This window comes from Oncorhynchus masou, chromosome 12 (genome assembly GCF_036934945.1).
Source record: "Oncorhynchus masou masou isolate Uvic2021 chromosome 12, UVic_Omas_1.1, whole genome shotgun sequence".
Lineage (NCBI taxonomy): Eukaryota > Metazoa > Chordata > Actinopteri > Salmoniformes > Salmonidae > Oncorhynchus > Oncorhynchus masou.
The window spans coordinates 77645558-77669058 of record NC_088223.1 but is presented as its reverse complement, the minus strand read 5'-3'; the positions used below and the strand labels follow the sequence as shown (position 1 = coordinate 77669058).

The following is a 23501-nucleotide window of genomic DNA, read 5'->3' as shown; positions in this document are numbered from 1 at the left end:
AGTCCTCCCAAGCCAAATCCATCTGGACTAAATGAGCTCCCCTATCGGTATGGCAGTTTGATTGGTCTTTTCTGACCGTCAGGGGTATCGGCAAACCTGGTGCTAGGACTCTGGCGGCTGGGCAACGACTGATTTGGTCACAGAGGTAGGCATACTATGACATGTTGTGGCAGCTCTTCAGTATAACATTTACATTTACATTTAAGTCATTTGGCAGACGCTCTTATCCAGAGCGACTTACAAATTGGTGAATTCACCTTATGACATCCAGTGGAACAGCCACTTTACAATAGTGCATCTAAATCATTTAAGGGGGGGGGGTGAGAAGGATTACTTTATCCTATCCTAGGTAAGGTAAATTATTTGGTTAACTAGCATTAGCCAGCGTTAGCCATATCACCATTATTTCTTACCCTGTATGGAGACAGATGGATCAATAGGCTATTTATTTTACAGCCTAGCCAATCCACCCAGCAGATATTGGGAGTGAATATTGGAAATTAAAAGAGTGTGTGTGTGTTTGCGCATGTGCATTTGTGACTTTGTGACTTTGTAAAATGGTCCTCTTAAGCTTTAAGCAGAGGGGGAAAATGGCAGAGAGAGGTGGGATGGACAGAGACAGATCAATATGCACAGTTCCAGTCAAAAGTTTGGACACACCTACTCATTCAAGGGATTTTCTTTATTTTTGCTATTTTCTACATTGTAGAATATTAGTGAAGACATCGAAACTATGAAATAACACACATGGAATCATGTAGTAACCAAAAAAGTTGAATGATTCTTCAAAGTTTCCTTGATGACAGCTTTGCAAACCCTTGGCATTCTCTCAACCAGCTTCACCTGGAATGATTTTCTAACAGTCTTGAAGGAGTTCCCACATATGCTGAGCACTTGTTGGCTACTTTCCTTCACTCTGCAGTCCAACTCATCCCAAACCATCTCAATTGGTTTGAGGTCAGGTGATTTTGGAGGCCAGGTCATCTGATGCAATACTCCATCACTCTCTTTCTTGGTCAAATAGCCCTTACACAGCCTGGAGGTGTGTTGGGTCATTGTCCTGTTGAAAAACAAATGATAGTCCCAGTAAGCGCAAACCAAATGACATATTGACTGACCTTCATGTCTTAAAGTAATGGTGGACTGTCATTTCTCATTGCATACTTGAGATGTTCTTGCCATAATATGGACTTGGTCTTTTACCAAATATGGCAATCTCCTGTTTACAACCACTACCTTTGTCACAACACAACTGATTGGCTCAAACGCATTAAGAAGGAAAGAAATTCCACAAATTAACTTTTAACAAGGCACACGTGTTAATTGAAATTAATTCCAGGTGTCTACCATGAATGTGGAGAGAATGCCAAGAGTGTGCAAAGCTGTCATCAAGGCAAAGGGTGGCTACTTTGAAGAATCTCAAATATTAAATAATTTTGATTAACACTTTTTGGGGTTCTACATGATTCCATATGTGTCATTTCATAGTTTTGATGTCTTTGTTATTATTCTACAATGTAGAAAATAGTAAAAATAAAGAAAACACTTGGAATGAGTAGGTGTGTCCAAACGTTTGGCTGGTATTGTACAGTTGAAGTCGGTAGTTTACATACACCTTAGCCAAATACATTTAAACTCAGTTTTTCACAATTCCTGACATTTAATCCAAGTAAACATTCCCTGTCTTAGGTCAGTTAGGATCACAACTTTTTATTTTAAGAATGTGAAATGTCAGAATAATAGAAGAGAGAATGATTTATTTAAGCTTTTATTTATTTGATCACATTTCCAGTGAGTCAGAAGTTTGCATACACTCAATTAGTATTTGGTAGCATTGCCTTTAAATTGTTTAACTTGGGTCAAACGTTTCGGGTAGCCTTCCACAAGCTTCCCACAATAAGTTGGGTGGATTTTGTCCCATTCCCCTGACAGAGCTGGTGTAACTAAGTCAGGTTTGTAGGCCTCCTTGCTCGCACATGCTTTTTCAGTTCTTCCCTCAAATTTTCTATGGGATTGAGGTCAGGGCTTTGTGATGGCCACTCCAATACCTTGACTTTGTTGTCCTTAAGCCATTTTGCCACAATTTGGAAGTAAGCTTGGTATCATTGTCCATTTGGAAGACCCATTTGTGACCAAGTTTTGACTTCCTGACTGATGTAATGAGATGTTGTTTCAATATATCCATATAGCTTTCCTTCCACATGAAGCCATCTATTTTGTGAAGTGCACCAGTCCCTCCTGCAGCAAAGCACCCCCACAACAGGATGCTGCCACCCCCGTGCTTCACTTTTGGGATAGTGTTCTTCGGCTTGCAAGCCTCCCACATTTTCCTCCAAACATAACGATGGTCATTATGGCCAAACAGTTCTATTTTTGTTTCATTAGACTAGAGGACATTTCTCCAAAAAGTACGATCTTTGTCTCCATGCGTAGTTGCAAACCGTAGTCTGGCTTTTTTAATAGCGGTTTTGGGGCAGTGGCTTCTTCCTTGCTGAGCGGCCTTTCAGGTTATGTCAATATAGGACTCATTTTCCTGTAGATATAGCTACTTTTGTAGCTGTTTCCTCCAGCATCTTCACAAGGTCCTTTGCTGTTGTTCTGGGATTGATTTACACTTTTCGCACCAAAGTACGTTCATCTCTAGGAGACAGAACACGTCTCCTTCCTGAGTGGTATGACGGCTGCGTGGTCCCATGGTGTTTATGCTTGCGTACTATTGTTTGTACAGATAAACATGGTACCTTCAGGCGTTTGTAAATTTCTCCCAAGGATGAACCAGACTTGTGGAGGTCTACAATTTTTTTCTGAGATCTTGGTTATTTTCTTTTGATTTATAAGTGAAATAATCCGTCTGTAAACAATTGTTGTAAAAAGTATTTGTGTCATGCACAAAGTAGATGTCCTAACAGACTTGACAAAAATATAGTTTGTTAACAAGAAATTTGTTGAGTGGTTGAAAAACACGTTTTAATGACTCCAACCTAAGTGTATGTAAACTTCCAACTTCAACTGTACATTATTATTTTGACTTTCTCCTTGGCCATTAGGCCAATATTAGGCATTTTAAATATATTCACGCCTAGATGAGACTCCATGCGTCCTATGGGAGACCTCGTCTGTAGGTCGGATTCCCAGACAATATTTGTAAGCGTGTTGCATCCATAAGAACTTTGATTTGTAGATCACAGACCTTGATTCCATATCAACATATCAATGGCTGCCTTGATTTCCTGTGTTTGTATTTTTGTGTGTGTGTGTGTGTGTGTGTGTGTGTGTGTGTGTGTGTGTGTGTGTGTGTGTGTGTGTGTGTGTGTGTGTGTGTGTGTGTGTGTGTGTGTGTGTGTGTGTGTGTGTGTGTGTGTGTGAACAGTCTGAATGTGATGGAAGCAGTGCATTGATGGTTTAGTGACACCTGGCACGGTGCAGCGATACATACAACAACTAAGATATAGATCCCCCAGGATCCTGGTATGTGCACAGGCCTAGCTAATTAGTGTTGGTGCGGTGTGTGTGAGAGGCAACTGTAAGTATGAGAGGGAAAAGTGTGACTGTGAGCTGATATTATTGAATAAGGAAGAGAAGGACAGTGGAGACGCGATCAGATTGATAATTACACACTTAAGACTGCAGGCCATTCGCTTAATTGAGACTCAAGAGACTGTCACTGTACTCTGCTGCTACTGCATTTCAGTTTCACATTGTCATTACTGACAAAAGGAATGGAGATGAGATTAATTTTGGAGAAAAGTAGTCAACTGCAAATAGTGAGACATTCGATCTAACTGGTGGGTAGTGATTTCAGGCATTAATTCGGGCCTCTGTGATGAGTGGGTGGATGAGTGGATGAGTGGGTGTGGGTGCTGCCCATCTCTCTCCTCTCTCTCTCTTTCTTTCTGTCTCTCTCCTACATATTCTCTCTCTCCCTTCCCCTCCATCTCTTGCTCTCCACTACCCGTCTATATCTCTGTGTAGGCTCCCCCCCCCCCCGTGGCGCTTTCGTGCTCGTTAGTCATCCGAGGCCCGGGCCAGACGGAGATGGATGAGGTAATAGGAAGCCAGTCTGGGTCTTGTTCATTAGGGCACACCAGAGCACCAAAGAAATTGCACCAGAAAACCAAAACCAAAGCGTTTCTTCTTGGATGAGTTTTGGCTGTTTTCTGTCTGTTTCCTTCCATTTGTTGTATAATAAATAGGACCCTGTTGTCCACTAGGGTATTATGTTTGTGCTGCCACACTACAGTACAGCATCCCTCTCTGCTGCCTGCCACCTCAGGTGGGAGGAGAACGACTCCACACACAGCCGGAACCTCCTCAAGGTCAGGTCATCTGTGACGAGCCTGCTCTTTTGTCAGACGGCAGTAGAGAAAATGAAATTCGATAGTACACACATGCAAACAGATAGTCATGTACACATACACACAATCACAGCGCACACACACAATTTGTAATAGAAAAACATCAGAGCTGACATTGTATTGCTAGTCTGTTAGAAATGCCACGGAGAGAATAGTTTTGTCTTTTGATTTATTCAGATCAGTAATCCATTTCAACAGCACATAAATGACCTACAAGTAGTCATTCTCTAATTAGCTGCTTTAGTCATTTTATGGTATCAAACAAACATTACAAGTAATGAATAATCACATCTCTAGACTCGACTGACTCTACAGTATGGCTCTAAACGCTGTATCCTTCATAGTAATTTCAACATCAGACATCAAAATGCTCTGTTGTTTTGATCAGATACAAGTACCTGAATCCCTATGGAAAACCTACCTAAAGTAGACAGTAGAAAAGGACATATTGCAATCCAAAACAAGGTTCTGTTATGTTTTGATGCCGGTCGTACCATGTTAAAATGGAAGACAGGAAAATAAAGAGATGGATGAGAGTTGAAGGAAGGAAGCAATTGAGACATGGGAGTGGTGGTGTTGAGGTGTTATCCTCCTTCCACCCCAGAGGACGTGAAGGGTTGTGGTCCCTCTGGTCGCTCGGTTTATGTGTCCTTTTAAGGAGAAATATTATACTGTATGTAGAAAATGACAGTGTGAAGTTTGAAAGGAAAAACTAAATTGTGCTCCGACAAGGAAGGAAGGATGGTCATGGAAAAACATGATGAAAGACAAAAAAAGGAAAGCACTTGCTCATAATGCCAGATGACTAAAGAAAACATTTCCAAAATGGCTGCCTTGTAACTTGCCTTCATGCCGCCATTTCCTCCTGCAGTCTTCACTTCTGGCCCACCTGGAAACTGATGGAACATTCAAAGATGTCGGGACCAACACCCTCCTCAAACGCCAGCAGGAAGTACATTGTCTTCCTCACCTTTTCTAAATCAGCGATCCGCTCACCAAACTCCTGGCCGTCCGCCTCGTAGTGGTGCACAGGCGTGTCGTCGCCATAGCCCTCGACTCGCCAGAACACCCCCGCTGGGTCCAGTAGCTGGCGGTTCATCAAGTGGGTGAGGTCAGGCGTCCAGAGTTGCGAGGTGGCAATCACAGTGAGGCGGCCCGGACGTGCCAGCCACACGCCCCAGGGGTGATGTGCAAAGCATGCAGGGAGAAGTCTAGGTGGTAAACAGCCTTGTGGGGTTGGAGGAGACGCTCACCGTTCTGGCGCTTTCCGCCGCGCTGCTGCAGAGACTGGACCCTCTGGCGCATCACCTCGGTCAGATGGAGGTCGGGCTGGAAGGGCAGCTCCAGTGTGGTTTGGGAAGCCATGTTGTTTTGGGTTCAAGAGGTCGAGCTTCAAGTGTTTGATGGTTCGAAAAGTGGGTGAAGGCTCGATCATGCTTTGGCTGGCTGAGTCCTCTCACTCGCTCAGGAATCCCCTCTATCTCTCACTCTCTCTTTGTCACGTTCTCAGCATCTTTGTCTCTCTCTTTCTCTCTCTCTCTCTCTCTCTCTTCTTTTCTTCCTCTCTCGCCAGTCAGTTAATGTGTCAGTTAGTGTGTCGGTTAGTCATTTAGTGTGTCAGTTAACCAGTTAGTGTGTCAGTTGGTGTGTCAACTAGTCAGTTAGTGTGTGGAAGACTCTCGCGAATGGCTTTAATACCCTTAGACGGGTGGTGGGTCTTGCCGTCTTGGTGTTCTTATTTGGCAAGATGAGCATTAGACACTAGGCAACTGGAGCTAATGACGTCTGCGGGGGAGAAGTTGAGATTTCCCTTGTGGAAACCAGGGACAGTTGTGTGGTTGTCACATATTTATCTCACATTTGTTCCATCGTTGTGCTTGGCTAGTGGAGGCCTGCCTCTCTCACTACATGCTGTATTCTGCTAAGTATGACCGAAATCTGCAATATTTGGTGTGTCTGCCAAGTGACCCGTGGAGGGCTGGTGTCACTGGAATGGAATGGTATCAAACAAATGGAATGTGGTTGATACCTTTCCGTTCATTCGATTACAGCCATTACAATGAGCCAAGTCCTCTGAAATCTCCCACCACCAGCCTCCGATGCTCATAACACAAGGGGACGCAAGCCTTCAACTTCAGATTGAAATGTATCAGATAGAACAGATATATGATTGTCTGTCAGATAGAAACTGTGTTAAACGTTCTATGTCTATCTGCTATGTTCAAAACATTTCCCCTCTGGGCCGTATTCATTAGCCGCAGAACAGACTGAAATAGGGAGGGACTACCTCAAATTGTCCATCAAGTTGCGCTCATTTTAATTTTCTATTGCCAAATGTTTTGCTACAGTGTGCACTATTAAATATGGACCAGGTGATGGGGTACCTCTGTGTGTCTGGTCTGATGGGCACCACTGCCTGAAAATTGTGTTATGGGATGGGAGGAGGGGACTGCAGGGGTGGATGGAGCTGCTGTTTCTGGCCACTCCATCCTTCGCAGAGTAGAGTTATTATAGAGCTTTATTGTGTTCTGGATGAAAGCCAAGATGGATATTCCTCTCTCTCTCTCTCTCTCTCTCTCTCTCTCTCTCTCTCTCTCTCTCTCTCTCTCGATCTCTTTCGCTCTCTTTCGCTCTCTCTCTCGTTCTCTCTCTCGTTCTCTCTCTCTCGTTCTCTCTCTCTCGTTCTCTCTCTCATTCTCTCTCTCTCGCTCTCTCTCACTCTCACTCTCGTTCGCTCTCTCTCTTACCTTCCCTTGCTCTCTCTCTCTCCCTCCAGGCCAAAGTCAGAGAAAAAGGAGCCAGAGAGAGCAAGAGGGGCGGGGGGGGGGGGGGTGGTAGCTCACAAATGACTCGGGGTTTCCATGGTGCAGTGCTGTTTCTTTTATCCTCTCCTCTTAAAGGAGCCGCTACTACACACACACACAAACACACACAGAAAAGCCCCTCAATCAGCAGAAGGAAGGGCCCATCGGAACCACACAGCTAGAACCTACCTACCGACCAGGGCTCTTAGTCCACCACTCCCCAGCATGTATCTCCAAGTACAGTGTAACTGATGTATGCGGACGCCTTAACTGTGACCTTATTTGTGCCATACACCCCACCCGCAGTCTGAGGGGGAGCCACTGGGAAGGGGATGACTGGCAGGTAGTTCCATGCAGCTCGAATCGTTCCCCAGCAGTGTGTTCTGTTCCACCTGTTCTCGCTCTGGATTTATGCTAGCCAGAGTCCTGGTGATAAATTACATTAAATGTTCCCCTAAAACTCCGGAACGCATCGGCCGGCCTAGAGGGGACCAGGTGGGGGCACGAGGTGTGCTCCAGCGGGGATGACAGCCTCACTCACAAGAGGGTGTGTATTTATGAGTTCGGCCGACACACAACTTGTAGGTTCGGCTTTCATAATATAACCAACACTCTCTTTTTCCTCCCTCTACTCTTCTTGCATTTCCACACCCTCCACCCCTCTCCTCCTCTCCTACCTTTCCCACGCCCCCTCTCCTCCCACTCCCACTCTCTCTCCCCCCTCCACCCCCTCCTACTTTTCCACACCCTCCACCCCTCTCCTCCCTCTCCCTCTCCCACTACACCCCTCTCCTCCCTCTCCTACCTTCCACCAACTCTCCTCCCTCTCCCACTCCCCCATCACCCCTCTCCTCCCTCTCCCACTCCACCCTCCACCCCTCTCCTCCCTCTCCTACCTTTCCCATGCCCCCTCTCCTCCCACTCCCACACTCTCTCCCCCCTCCACCCTCTCCTCCCCCTCCTACTTTTCCACACCCTCCACGCCTCTCCTCCCTCTCCCACTCCACCCTCCACCCCTCTCCTCCCTGTCCTACTTTCCCACACCTTCCACCTCTCTCCTCCCTCTCCCACTCCACCCTCCACCCCTCTCCTCCCTCTCCTACTTTCCCACACCCTCCACCTCTCTCCTCCCTCTCCCACTCCACCATCCACCCCCTCCTCCCTTTGCCCACCCATTGCCTCCCTCATTCCCAACCTCTTATCCCTCCACCTACACCTTCTCCGACCTCCTCCACTCCATCCTCTCCACCCCCCATACTTCCCCCTCCACCCTGCCCTCCCTTTAGGTCATCCCAGACTGGAAGGAGCAGGAGTGGGACACAGAGACGCCTGAGTCATATGCCGGAATCTTCCACTTCCGCTTCTGGCGCTTTGGCGAGTGGGTGGACGTGGTGATTGACGACCGGCTGCCCACGGTGGACAACCAGCTGGTCTACTGCCACTCAGATGACAGTAACGAGTTCTGGAGCGCACTGGTGGAGAAGGCCTATGCGAAGTTAGTCAATGAATCACTCAATCAGTCAATGACTTTATTGTACAAATTGGGAAATGTGTGGTACTGTCTTGGAGAAAAATGTATTATTCAATCCATGTGTCCATCAATCTATATATTGTCCCAATTTGGGAATATGATGTAAAGTCTGAGTTAAAAACAACAACATTAAAATGAAATGAACACCTATGGGACAGGGATAAAGAGAGAGTACTGTAGCAGCCCTTAGGGAATGTCATCTAATTAAAGATCTGATGCTATGTTTAAGTCTCCCAATATTTGAGGTATGCAGAAAAAATCTTTAGAACGAAGACGCACTCCCTCAATGTAATAAATATTTCCAATTGGTAACACTTTACTTAACGCCTGTAGGTTCAATGCTTTATAACATGTTGTAAGCATGTCTTATAATAAGACCTAATAATCTATTATGTACTTCTATCAATATTTTGACTGATTCAAAATATGTACTATTCACTGTCCTTTTGATTAAGATGTAGAGTCACATATTAAGATTTGCAGTCAACTAAGGCTGCATTTACACTGGCAGCCCGATTCTGATCTTTTTCCAATAATTGTTCTTTTGATCAATCATAGTAGCTCTTTTGCCAATAATTGGGCAGAATATCAGAATGGGAATGCTGTTTAAGAATCTAGGCTCCTTTGTCATCCAGATGTCAACTGTGCATTGTAGACAACATTGATAGAGGGATATTTGACTTCAGATGAAGAGCATGGCCCTTCCAACGCCAGGATTGTGGGTTTCGATTGTGGGTTCGATTCCCGGGGCCACCCATACGTAAAATTCATGTCGCATGACTAAGTTTCTTTAGATTAAAGTTTCTGCTAAATGGCATATATTATTTTTATACTGAACAAAAATATAAACAAAACATGTAAAGGTCCCATGTTTCATGAGCTGAAATAAAAAATCCCAGAAATGTTCCATATGCACAAAAACATATTTCTCTAAAATGTTTTGCACAAATTTGTTTACATACCTGCTAGTGAGCATTTCTTCTTTGCCAAGATAATCCATCCACCTAACAGGAGTGGCATATCAAGAAGCTGCTTTAAACAGCATGATCATTAGCTTGTGCTGGGGACAATAAAAGGCCACTCAAATATGTGCTGTTTTGTCACACAACACAATGCCACAGATGTATCAAGTTTTGAGGGAGTGTTCAATTAGCATGCTGACTGCAGGATTTTCCACCAGAGCTGTTGCCAGAGAATTTTATATAATTTCTCTACCATAAGCCGCCTCAATTTGTCGTTTTAGAGAATTTGGCAGTATGTCCAACCGGCCACACAACCGTAGACCATGTGTAACCACGTCAGCCCAGGACCTCCACATGCGGCTTCTTCACCTCCAGGATCGTCTGCACCTAGCCACCCAGACAGCTGATGAAACTGTGGGTTTGCACAACCTAAGAATTTCTGCACAAACTGTCAGAAACCGTCTCAGGGAAGATCATCTGCGTGCTTGTCGTCCTCACCATGGTCTTGACCTGACTGCAGTTTGGCATCGTAACCAACTTCAGTGGGCAAATGCTCACCTTCGATGACCACTAGCACATTGAAGAAGTCTGCTCTTTATGGATGAATCCCGGTTTCAACTGTACCAGGCAGATGGCAGACAGCGTGCATGGCGTTGTGTGGTCAAGCGGTATGCTGATGTCAATATTGTGAACAGAGTGACCCATGATGAGAGTGTGGTTATGGTATGGGCGGGCATAAACTATGGACAACGAACACAATTGCATTTTATCTATGGCAATTTGAATGCACAGAGATACTGTGATGGAATCCTGAGGCCCATTGCTCTGCCATTCATCCGCCGCCATCACCTCATGTTTCAGCATGATAATGCAAGGCTCAATGTCGCAAGGATCTGTACACAATTCCTGGAAGCTGAAAATGTCCCAGTTCTTCCATGGCCTGCATACTCACCAGACATGTCTGTGCTTCTACACCTGCATTGCTTGCTGTTTGGGGTTTTAGGCTGGTTTCTCTACAGCACTTTGTGACATCAGCTGATGTCACAAATTTAGAAATAAATTTGATTTGATGTCACTCATTGAGCACCTTCGTTTGGGATACTCTGGATCGACAGCGTGTTCCAGTTCTTGACAATATCCAGCAACTTTGCACAGCCATTGAAGAGGAGTGGGACAACATTCCACAGGCCACAATCAATAACCTGAATAACTATGCAATGGAGATGCATGAGGCAAATGGTGGTCACACTAGATACTGGGTGTTTCTTTGTTGTTGTATTTTACCCCCATTTTCTCCCCAATTTCATGATATCCAATTACGATCCAATTACAATTTTTTCTCATTGCTGCAACTCCCCAACGGGCTCGGGAGAGGCGAAGGTCGAGTCATGCATCCTCCGAAACATGACCTGCCAAACCGCACTTCTTAACACCCGCCCGCTGAACCAGGAAACAAGCCGCACCAATGTGTCGGAGGAAACTTCAACTGATGACCGAAGTCTGCAGGCGCCCGGCCCGCCACAAGGAGTCGCAAGAGCGTGATGAGGCAAGTAAAGCCCCCCCAACCAAACACTTCCCTAACCAGGACGGCGCTGGGCCAATTGTGCTCTGACCTATGGGACTCTCGGTCATGGATAGTTGTGACACAGCCTGTGATTGAAACCGGGTCAGTAGTGACGATGCAGTGCCTTAGACTGCTGTGCCACTTGAGATCCACACCTCTACGTTTTTTTAAGTTATCTGTGACCAACAGATGCATATCTGTATTCTCAGTCATGTGAAATCCATAGATTAGGTCCAAATGAATTTATTTATATTGACTGATTTCCTTATATGAACTGTAACTCAACAAAATCTTTGTTGCATTTATATTTTTGTTGAGTGTATTTTATTTAATTCATTAAATCCCTCCTCCCCCCCCGTCCCTGCAGAGTATACGGCTGCTACGAGGCCCTGGACGGTGGGAATACGGCGGATGCACTGGTGGACTTCACGGGGGGTGTGTCGGAGCCTATGGACCTGCTGGAGAGCCAGATGGCCACGGACGAGGTGGCCCGCAACCAGCTGTTTGAGAGAGTACTGAAGGTCCACAACCGGGATGGCCTCATCAGCTGTTCCATCCGGGTGAGTCAGTCGGGAAGATCTGGTCGTCACCAGCTTTCATACCCACAAAGACATAAACCCTGCTCATTTCTACAATTTATCTTCTTAAAATTTGATTTCAAACCTAACCTTAACCCTAACCATACTGCTAAACTTATTAAACTAAGATCAAAAAGTTTTTTTAAATTATGCCAATTTTTACTTTGTGGTTGTGGAATCTGACTTTGTGGCAATAGAAGCTAGTGGAAACCGGAAGATCTGGACTAAGACAGACATTTTGTATCATCATGAGGGGAGTGCAAGGGGGTCATGTCAAATCAAATTTGCTATGTCACATGTGCCAAATACAACAGGTGTACTACTTTCTACGTATTCCCCAAGGTGTCTACAGCATTGTGACATCTTTTTACACATTTATGTTGAAGAATAGCCGTAAGGGACCACATTGAGCAGGTGGTCACATGATGGCTCCCGCAGAAAATCCTGCGTAAAGTACAGAAGTAGCCATTTTTCCAATCGCTTCAAATGAGAAACCAGTCAGGATATATTATCGAATAGATATGTGAAAAACACCTTGAGGATTGATTCTAAACAACGGTTGCCATGTTTGCTATGTTTCTGTCGATATTATGGAGCTAATTTGGAAAAAAGTTTGGCGTTGTAGTGACCGCATTTTCCGGTCGATTTCTCAGCCAAATGTGAAGAACAAACAGGAGCTATTTCGCCTACAAAAATAATATTTTTGGAAAAAAGGAACATTTGCTATCTAACTGGGAGTCTCCTGAGTGAAAGCATCCGAAGTTCTTCAAAGGTAAATGATTTAACCTCTAGCGTCGAGCAATCCCGTATCCGGGAGTGTAATCATAGCCTCAAGCTCATGAGCATAACGCAACGTTAACTATTCATGACAATTGCAAATGAAATGAAATAAATATATTGGCTCACAAGCTTAACATTTTGTTAACAACACTGTCATCTCAGATTTTCAAAATATGCTTTTCAACCATAGCTACACAAGCATTTGTGTAAGAGTATTGATAGCTAGCATAGCATTAAGCCTAGCATTCAGCAGGCAACATTTTCACAAAAACAAGAAAAGCATTCAAATAAAATCATTTACCTTTGAAGAACTTCGGATGTTTTCAATGAGGAGACTCTCAGTTAGATAGCAAATGTTCAGTTTTTCCAAAAAGATTATTTGTATCGGAGACATCGCTCCGTTTTGTTCATCACGTTTGGCTAAGAAAAAACCCGAACATTCAGTCATTACAACGCCGAACTTTTTTCCAAATTAACTCCATAATATCGACAGAAACATGGCAAACGTTGTTTAGAATCAATCCTCAAGGTGTTTTTCACCTATCTATTCGATGATAAATCATTCGTGGCAGTTGACTTTCTCCTCTGAACCTAATGGAAAAGTGGACGCAGCTGGAGATTGCGCAATAATTTCGACGGAGGACACCAAGCGGACACCTGGTAAATGTAGTCTTTTATGGTCAATCTTCCAATGATATGCCTACAAATACGTCACAATGCTGCAGACACCTTGCGGAAACGACAGAAAGTGTAGGCTCATTCCTGGCGCATTCACAGCCATATAAGGAGACATTGGAACACAGCGCATTCAAAATCTGGGGCATTTCCTGTATGAAATTTAATCTTGGTTTCGCCTGTAGCATTAGTTCTGGGGCACTCACAGACAATATCTTTGCAGTTTTGGAAACGTCAGAGTGTTTTCTTTCCAAAGCTGTCAATTATATGCATAGTCGAGCATCTTTTCGTGACAAAATATCTTGTTTAAAACGGGAAAGTTTTTTATCAAAAATTAAAAGAGCGCCCCCTATATCGAAGAAGTTAATTTGATTGCTTTTCTTATTTTCGTGAAATTGTTGCCTGCTGCTAGCTAGGGCTATGATAAACTTACACAAATGCTTGTCTAGCATTGGCTGTGAAGCATATTTTGAAAATCTGAGATGACAGTGTTTAACAGAAGGCTAAGCTGTGTCTCAATATATTTCATTTGTGATTTTCATGAATAGGAAGATTTTCCAGGGATATTTATGTCCACTGCGTTATGCTAATTCGTTTGAGGCGATGATTACGCTACCGGATCCGAGGTTTGAGAGTCGCAAGATTAACCAACAATGCAGTTTAAAGAAAAAAAGTGTTAAGAAAGTATTTACTAAATAAACTGAAGTAAATAATAAATAAAATGACAAATGAAAAAAATAAGAAAATAGAAAAATAACAAATATTTAAAGAGCAACAATAAAATAACAGTAACGAGGCTACTCGAGGGGGCACCAGTATAGACTCAATGTGCGGTGTCTCAGGTTAGTCTGTTACGCGATCACAGTCATGTTCAGTACAAAACTTTAAGAAAATGCTTTGAAACAGGGAGGTACTACAATACCTGTACGTTTTGTTTTCCATTGCAAAACATGTTGCTGCATTGTGGGTTAATAGTGCCCTGCTATTTAGGGGAAAAATAGTTTTGCAGTTGCAATATTTGGCAATTGTCATGATAATGTGCCATCCCGTCTATTTCAAAAGTTATAGTTAGTGTATCTTTGCAAGAGGAAAATTTTCCATCTAATCATCCTATACTTTACTGATGATACTTAATTTGTATGAGTGTGTACAGTATACAGGATCAATTTCTTTATTGTCCCAATCAGGAAATGTGTGGAAAATGTGTGGAAAACATCAATAAAATCTAAGGAACACCTAGGGGTAGGGTTACAGTCAGAATTATGGATTAACATGGGTAATTGGGATCCAGGGACTGTCCCTGGAACATTCTTCACATGTCCAGAAAAATGTAATGTCAGTTACAAAGTTTTTCCCCAATGTCGAACTAATGCAATTCCACAAAATACACAACATGCGCAGCATCAGATGAGCAAAAAATTCAATAGCTAATTATCCAAACAGGTTGTCGCAAAGCCTACTTCACACAAAGTCACCACATCTGGGGGCGGCAGGTAGCCAGTGGTTAGAGCGTTGGACAAGTAACCGGAAGGTTGCAAGATTGAATCCCGAGCTGACAAGGTAAAAATCTGTCGTTCTGCCCCTGAACAAGGCAGTTAACCCACTGTTCCTAGCCTGCCGTTGAAAATAAGAATTTGTTGTTAACTGACTTGCCTAGTTAAATAAAGGTCAAATAAATTCAAAGCACACACATAATGGACGCGACCTGAATGCAGTTAATAAACCCTACAGGAAGCCCCTACAGTTTAGCCTATAAAATAGCGTGTACCTTTTAACTCTTCAGGCAGTCACACATTTGATAGGCCTATGCACAATTCACTACATAGGCATCTCTGTCACAGACATTGCCTGTTAATAATTCAGAGGCATGTGGGAAGATTCTATCTTCTCCTGTCCTAGAGCCTAGGCTATTTCCCTATCTAGTTCCATTCCCACTGAAACCTAAAATCCTGACTCCTGTCTCGCATGAACATTCCTGAATGTAATCCATAGGTTGCTTTATCAATGCACGTCTCTCGCTTATGCAAATCATTCTCTCTATTCTCTATGCTCTATTCTCTCTGCTGTCTCATACTTGCTGCCCATATGAGAGCTTCACTAGAGAATGTGTGATCAACAAATGGTATGGATATTTTTAAAACAGAGTTTGTCCCCGTTAACTTCTTATGGCTGCAGGGGCAGTATTGAGTAGCTTGGATGAAAGGTACCCAGAGTAAACAGCCTGCTCCTCAGGCCCAGTTGCTAATATATGCATGTTATTATTAGTATTGGATAGAAAACACTCTGAAGTTTCTAAAACTGTTTGAATGATGTCTGTGAGTATAACTCATATGTCAGGCAAAATCCTGAGAAGAAATCCAAACAGGAAGTGGGAAATCTGAGGTTGGTCGATTTTCAACCAAACCCCTATTGAATACACAGTGGGATGTTGGTTATGTTGCACTTCCTAAGGCTTCCACTAGGCTTCAACCATCTTTAGAATCTTGAATGAGGCTTCTACTGGGATTTGGAGCCAGATGGGAGCTGTTTGAGTCAATGGTCTGGCAGAGAGCCAGGTCCTGGTCACACGCATTTCACATGATAGCCACCTGTGTTCCATTGCTTTTCTACAGACTGTGGAATTCTCCGGGTTGGAACGTTATTGAAGATTTATGAGAACATCCTAAAGATTGATTCTATACTTAGTTTGAAATGATTCTTCGACCTGTAATATAACTTTTTGTAGTTTTCGTCCGACGTTTGGCTGGACCTGCACGAGCATTTGGATTTGTGTACTAAACTCGCTAACAAAAGCAGCTACTTGGACATAAATAATGGACATTATTGATCAAAACAAACATTTATTGTGGAACTAGGATTCCTGGGAGTGCATTCTGATAAAGATCATCAAAGAAAAGGGAATATTTATAATGTTATTTCTGATTTCTGTTGACTCCAACATGGCGGATAAAAAACAACAATTCTGAGCGCCGTCTCAGATTATTGCATGGTTTGGGTTTTTCCGTTTTCCGTTTTTTTTTTATCTCACACAGCGGTTGCATTAAGGAGAGGTATTTCCATGTCGAATAATTGTATTTATCAAAATGTATAATGATTATTTCTGTAAAATGATGTGGCTCTCTGCAATATCAGCGGATGTTTTTGGAACTAGTGAACGTAATGCGCCAATGTATACTGAGATGTTTTTATATAAATATGAACTTTATCAAACAAAACATACATGAATTGTGTAACATGAAGTCCTATGAGTGTCATCTGATGAAGATCATCAAAGGTTAGTGATTTATTTTATCTCTATTTGTGCTTTTTGTGACTCCTCTCTTTCGCTGGAAAAATGGCAGAATTTTTCTGTGGGTTGGTGGTGACCTAACATAATCGTTTGTGGTGCTTTCGCTGTAAAGTCTATTTGAAATCGGACACTGTGGTGGGATTAACACCAAGATTACCTTTAAAACGGTATGAGATACTTTTGAATTTGGCGCCCTGCACTTTCACTGGCTGTTATATCAATATCGATCCCGGGTTAGGGCAGTGTGCAGTGTGGTTGCGATTGCGTCGTCTGTGGACCTATTGGGCGGTAAGCAAATTGGAGTGGGTCTACAGTGTCAGGTAGGGTGGATGTGATATGGTCCTTGACTAGTCTCTCAAAGCACTTCATGATGACGTAAGTGAGTGCTACGGGGCAGTTAGTCGTTTAGCTCAGTTACCTTACCTTTCTTGGGAACAGGAACAATGGTGGACCTCTTGAAGCATGTGGGAACAGCAGACTGGGATAAGGATTGATTGAATATGTTAACACGTTAACACGTTTAAATGTTTTACTCACGTCGGCTGCAGTGAAGGAGAGTCTGCAGGTTTTGGTAGCGGGCCGTGTCAGTGGCACTGTATTGTCCTCAAAGCGAGCAAAGAAGTTGTTTAGTCTGTGTGGGAGCAAGACATCCTGGTCCGCGACGGGGCTGGTTTTCTTTTTGTAATCTGTGATTGACTGCGACATACCGCTTGTGTCTGAGCCGTTGAATTGCGACTCTACTTTGTCTCTATACTGACGCTTAGCTTGTTTGATTGCCTTGCGGAGGGAATAGCTACACTGTTTGTATTCGGTCATGTTTCCGGTCACCTTGCCCTTATTAAAAGCAGTGGTTCGCACTTTCAGTTTCGCGCGAATGCTGCCATCAATCCACGGTTTCTGGTTTGGGAATGTTTCAATAGTTGCTGTGGGTACGACATCGCCGATGCACTTGCTAATAAACTTGCTCACCGAATGAGCGTATTCGGAACATATCCCAATCAACGTGATCGAAGCAATCTTGAAGTGTGGAATCAGATTGGTTGGACCAGCGTTGAATAGGCTGGGAGCAACAAAATGGAGTTGTGGTAGCTTTTCCGAAAGGAGGGCGGGGGAGGGCCTTATATGAGTCGCGGAAGTTAGAATAACAATGATCCAGTGTTTTACCAGCCCTGGTAGCACAATCAATATGCTAATAGAATTTAGGGAGTCTTGTTTTCAGATTAGCCTTGTTAAAATCCCCAGCTACAATGAATGCAGCCTCAGGATATGTGGTTTCCAGTTTACATAGAGTCAAATAAAGTTAGTTCAGGACCGTCGATGTGTCTGCTTGGGGGAAATATATGCGGAATATATCAACATTTGATTGTGAGGAATTCTAAGTCAGGTGAACAGAAGGACTTGAGTTTCTGTATGTTGTTATGATCACACCACGTCTCGTTAATCATAAGGCATACCCCCCCCACCCCTCTTCTTACCAGAAAGATGCTTGTTTATGTCGGTGTGATGAGTGAAGAAACCAGCTGGCTGTACTGACTCCGATAGCATGTCTCAAGTGAGCCATGTTTCCGTGGAGCAAAGAACGTTACAGTTTCCTATGTCTCTCTGGAATGCTAACCTTGCTCGGATTTCATCAACCTTGCTGTCAAGAGACTGGACATTGGCGAGTAGTATGCTCGGGAGCGGTGCAAGATGTGCCCGTCTCAGGAGCCTGACCAGAAGACCGCTTTGTCTGCCCCTTTTACGGCGACGTTGTTTTGGTTCGCCGGCTGGGATCCGATCTATTGTCCTGGGTGGTGGGCAAAACACAGGATCCGCTTCGGGAAAGTCGTATTATTGATCATAGTGATGGTGAGTTGACGTTGCTCTTTAATCCAGTAGTGCCTCCCGATTGTATGTAATAAAACCTAAGATTACCTGGGGTACCAATGTAAGAAAAAACATGTAAAAAAAATAAAATACTGCATAGTTTCCTAGGAACGCGAAGCGAGGCGGCCATCTCTGTCGGCGCGGTAGGTTCAGAGTGGCGACGTAATTACGATATAGCAATTAAGCACTGGAGTGATAGTTGTGCAGAAGATGAATGGGCAAGTAGAGATACTGGGGTGCAAAAGAGCAAAATAAATAAATACAGTGTGTGAATGAGGTAGTTGGATGGGCTATTTACAGATGGGCTATGTACAGGTACAATGATCTGTGAGCTGCTCTGACAGCTGGTGCTTAAAGTTAGTGAGGGAGATAAGAGTCTCCACCTTCAGCGATTTTTGCAGTTCGTTCCAGTCATTGGCAGCAGAGAACTGGAAGGAAGGGCGGCCAAAGGAGGAATTGTCTTTGGGGGTGACCAGTGAAATACACCTGCTGGAGCAAGTGCTGCGGATGGGTGTTGTTATGGTGACCAGTGAACTGAGATAAGGCAGTGCTTTACCTAGAAAAGACTTATAGATGACCTGGAGCCAGTGGGTTTGGCGACAAGTATGAAGCGAGGGCCAGCCAACGAGAGCGTACAGGTCGCAGTGGTGGGTAGTATATGGGGCTTTGGTGACAAAACAGATGGCACTGTGATAGACTGCATCCAATTTGTTGAGTAGAGTGTTGGAGGCTATTTTGTAAATGACATCGCCAAAGTCGAGGATCGGTAGGATAGTCAGTTTTACGAGGGTATGTTTTGCAGCATGAGTGAAGGATGCTTTGTTGCCAAATAGGAAGCCAATTCTAGATTTAATTTTGGATTGGAGATGCTTAATGTGAGTCTGGAAGGATAGTTTACAGTCTAACCAGACACCTTGTATTTGTCTACATATTCTAGGTCAGAACCGTCCAGAGTAGTGATGCTGGACGGGCGGGCAGGTGCGGGCAGCGATTGGTTGAAGAGAAATACCGTATCAAATCATCAGTATTGCTTTGCAATATTGCAATACACTCATTTGACATGCATTTCAATGGAAGAACTATGCCGTTCTAAACAAATGTGTTTCAGTTGCTTTTCTTAGTGCAGCTCGCGAGTCCTCAGGTTTGTATTCATTAGGCACCAAATGGAAGAAAATGTACAAAAATGGGGAGGGACTACCAGACCTCGCCCAATAACGAAACGCAATTGTTTTGTTTTCCGTTGCAAAATGTTTTGCTACGTTGTACACTTATGAATACGACCCTGCTTTCCCTAATTTCCTTCCTGTCTTCTCTCTCCTCATTTTTTCCAACTCTCTCCTTAGTAGTTGTTGCATCACACCGTTTGTGAAACAGGCTCATTACTCAGGGCCTTTTGCTTAATTATAATTTAATAATCAAATAGCACAGGGACAGCACCGGCCGCTTGCGGTACAAGTTCAATCCAAACAAACCAACACTCAGTTCAACTTCACTGGGCTTTATTCATTAGGCATAAAACAGACCAAAACCGTCTGAAACAGCAGGACTTGTCCAATAAGAAATGCACATTTTAATTCTCTGTTGAAAAGACGTTTGAAAATGTTTTTCTATCGCACTCCCTAATAAACACAACCCTTGTCACAACCCAAGCACTTTGAGCTGTGTTCTGTGTATGAAATGTGCTGAACAAGTAAATAAATAATGATTAATTAATGAATTGACTATTAATTGTCTCATAGGCAACCACTGTGGAGGACATGGAGGCGCGGCTGGACTGCGGCCTGGTTAAAGGTCACGCATACGCGGTGACGGATGTGAAGAAGGTGCGTCTGGGCCAGGGCCTGCTGGCCTTCTTCAAGTCAGAGAAGCTCAACATGATCCGCATGAGGAACCCTTGGGGAGAGAAGGAGTGGAGTGGGCCCTGGAGTGACAGGTAAATACACAATACTGTCCCCTTTAGGCCTGAAGGTGGTACTACACAACCATAGAATTCGCATGAGTAGAATGGGTATCCCAATTTATTCTAATTCTCATTCTAATTCTATGTACACAACATTCGTTAATTTTGGTACAGCGCATCAACTCATCTGATTATCAGCTGTCAAACACACATGGGTCCGGAAAGACGATTCTATTCTTCAATGGTGTGCAGTGAATTCTACTAGACGAAAAGCATTTTTTTTTTACATCTAGACATTTAAAGCATACTCAATATTTGAAATTTCAAATACTTTTTTCGCATTCCCAAAATGCCTACTATTTAGAACACTAGGTACGGGTATTCGAACACGGACAGAGAATAGGCCATCTGCAAGACATTTCAAGTGTAATTTACTATCCCACCTATAGAGTCAGACAGTCTGGCTGAGACAGTCTGTGCGTAATGGAAGCTTCTCTTCAGAGAGCCTTTATACTGCATCGGAAAGACTAGACCATGTAGGAGTATTGAGGTGGAAAGAGAGGTGTTCTCCCGCTACTGAAATGGGGAATGCTTTGTGTGTGTGTGTCAGTGTATGTGTGTATACTTCTTGCTTCTTGTGTCAAAGACGCACACTCAAACATGTAAGCTGCACGCACACACTGACACACACCCTAACCTCTCCCCGGAGGAGAATGGAGGAGATTGAAATGAACATGATGTAATAGGATGGGGAGAAGACGAGCATCTCTCTTTCTCCTTCTGTTATGTCCTATTGTTTGTCGCTAGGTTGTGTGACCCAGCAGAGATTGTAGGGCTCGCTCATGAAGACAACTGAATTATTGACTAGGTAAAGGAGAGAGATGTTAGTTCCTAAGGGGAAGTGACTGAGTGGTGATATTAAAGGAGTCGTCTCCCTTCATTCATACAGTCACAATAATTAATTAATCTATTATCTGGGGTTTGATCAAAACTGGAGTTGAAGATTCCATTTCACTGTTTGATGAGGAAGTTGTCACAGAAGTTGTGGCACTGGCAGGGATTTGAAAGAAACAAATAAAAATGTATTTTCACATGCACACAGGCGCGCACACACACACACACACACACACACACACACACACACACACACACACACACACACACACACACACACACACACACACACACACACACACACACACACACACACACACACACACACACACACACACACTCATAGACATACACATGGGGCTGAATTTAGCAATTGAGATTATGTCGCTATCTGTCTCAGTGGTGCTCAATCTCCAATCAAATGTGTTATGTTTTCTCTGTCATTTCCTGTATGTCATGCTGTCTAACATGAGGTAATTTCCTGTCTGTGCTCCCAGCTCAGATGAGTGGAAGAAGGTGAGCAAGAGTGAGAGAGAGAAGCTGGGTGTCACCGTGCAGGACGACGGAGAGTTTTGGTGAGGGGAACCACAATACACACACACACACACACAATTTAAATATTAGTGGCCATTTCCCACACACAGATTTATCCTAGTCCCAGACTAAAAAGCACGCTCAGCGCTATGCTTAATCTGGATCCGGGAAACTAGCGCTAGATACTAAATATATCCTCCCTCCCTTTCCATCCCAGGATGACGTTTGATGACTTCTGCCAGTACTTCACAGACCTGATCCTGTGCCGCCTAATCAACACCTCCTACCTGAGCATCCACAAGACCTGGGAGGAGGAGGTGATGAGGGGCTCATGGGTCCCCCGCCAAGATCCCCTGAGGAACCGCTCTGGGGGCTGCATCAACCACAAGGCTACCTTCCTGCAGAACCCACAGGTGGGGTGCATGGGGGTGGATGGAAGTGGGAGAGTGTGGGTGGATGGTATGAGGTTGGATGGGAGGGTGTGTGTACTTTGTACTATGCCTTTGCATGTTTAAAATGTAAATGTACTGTATTTGATTGGAAGAGTATTTGGATCAGTGTGTTTATGTGTGTTTGTCTCTCCCTGCAGTTTGTGTTTGATGTGAAGAAGGTAGAGGACGAGGTGTTGATCGCCCTGCAGCAGAAGGAGAGGAGAGCCACCACCAAAGAGGGCAAAGGAGATAACCTGGCCATAGGCTTTGACATTCACCGGGTACATACATACATACATACATGCATGCACGCACACGCACGCATACACACACACACACACACACACACACACACACACACACACACACACACACACACACACACACACACACACACACACACACACAAACACAATGAAGACAAACTCACATAGATGGACACACACAGATGCATACACAGGAAGATGAACACACTCAGTCACTCCACATGAACGTTTAATTTAACCTTTTGCCTCTTGTTATGTACCCTCCCATCCTCTAGGTGGAACTGAACAGAAAGTACCGCATGCACACGTCCCAGCAGAAGGTGGCGGGCTCCATTTACATCAACTCGCGCTGCGTCTTCCTCAGGAAGGAGCTCAAAGAGGGTCGCTACGTCATCATCCCCACGACATTTGACCCCAGGCAGCAGGGTGACTTCCTGTTGCGGGTCTTCACCGACGTGCCTTCAGACTGCAAGTAAACCAGCCGGCCGACATGCAGCCCCACCCCCACCCCCCTGACCTCCTGACCATTACAAAGGGATAGCCAACATTAAAGGGATGGTTCACTGGGATTGTTAAATTAAATCGAACAGTATTCTTTTTTTTCTATGATTGCTTAATTTGAATCAGTTGAAACTGATAAAAAAGCAAACATAATTTTATAGAAACGTATCAAATGTAACTGGTGTGCATGTTAAAGGGATAGTTCACTTTTTAAACTTTTTTTGTATTTTAAGACTTCAAGAAAGTGAACTTTCCCTTTAACATGCACACTAGTTGAATTTGAATATTTCTGTAAAATAATATTAGCTTTTTGATCAATTTAAACTGATTCTCTAAGTGGACCCAGTACTTTTTTCACGTAATTTGTCATCCACTGCCATTGTCCTCATCTAAATTAATAACACCCATATTCACTTTCTTTCCTTCCCCCACAGAGAGTTGAACCTAGACGAGCCCCCCCAGACGTGTTGGACGGGCATGTGTGGTTACCCCCAGCTGGTCACCCAGGTCCACGTTCTGAGTGCAGAGGGACTCCAGGGCCAGGACTCTAATGGGGGTAAGCTAGTATGGT

At 43.9% G+C, this 23501-nt stretch overlaps 1 protein-coding gene and 1 pseudogene across 3 annotated transcripts in view; one reads left to right on the top strand and one right to left on the bottom strand.

Moving 5' to 3' along the window:
* The window catches only part of LOC135550848 (calpain-5-like), a 71328-nt gene that overhangs the window by 39493 nt on the left and 8334 nt on the right, over positions 1–23501 (top strand). For all 3 annotated transcript variants that reach the window (XM_064982012.1, XM_064982011.1, XM_064982013.1), the window contains 8 exons: positions 8446–8654; positions 11584–11776; positions 20144–20337; positions 21696–21773; positions 21950–22145; positions 22322–22444; positions 22705–22901; positions 23365–23486. In XM_064982012.1, the coding sequence (XP_064838084.1) occupies positions 8446–8654; positions 11584–11776; positions 20144–20337; positions 21696–21773; positions 21950–22145; positions 22322–22444; positions 22705–22901; positions 23365–23486 (1312 nt within the window). The remainder of the gene's footprint in view (positions 1–8445; positions 8655–11583; positions 11777–20143; positions 20338–21695; positions 21774–21949; positions 22146–22321; positions 22445–22704; positions 22902–23364; positions 23487–23501) is intronic.
* LOC135548990 (olfactory marker protein-like) lies at positions 5230–5720 on the bottom strand (annotated as a pseudogene).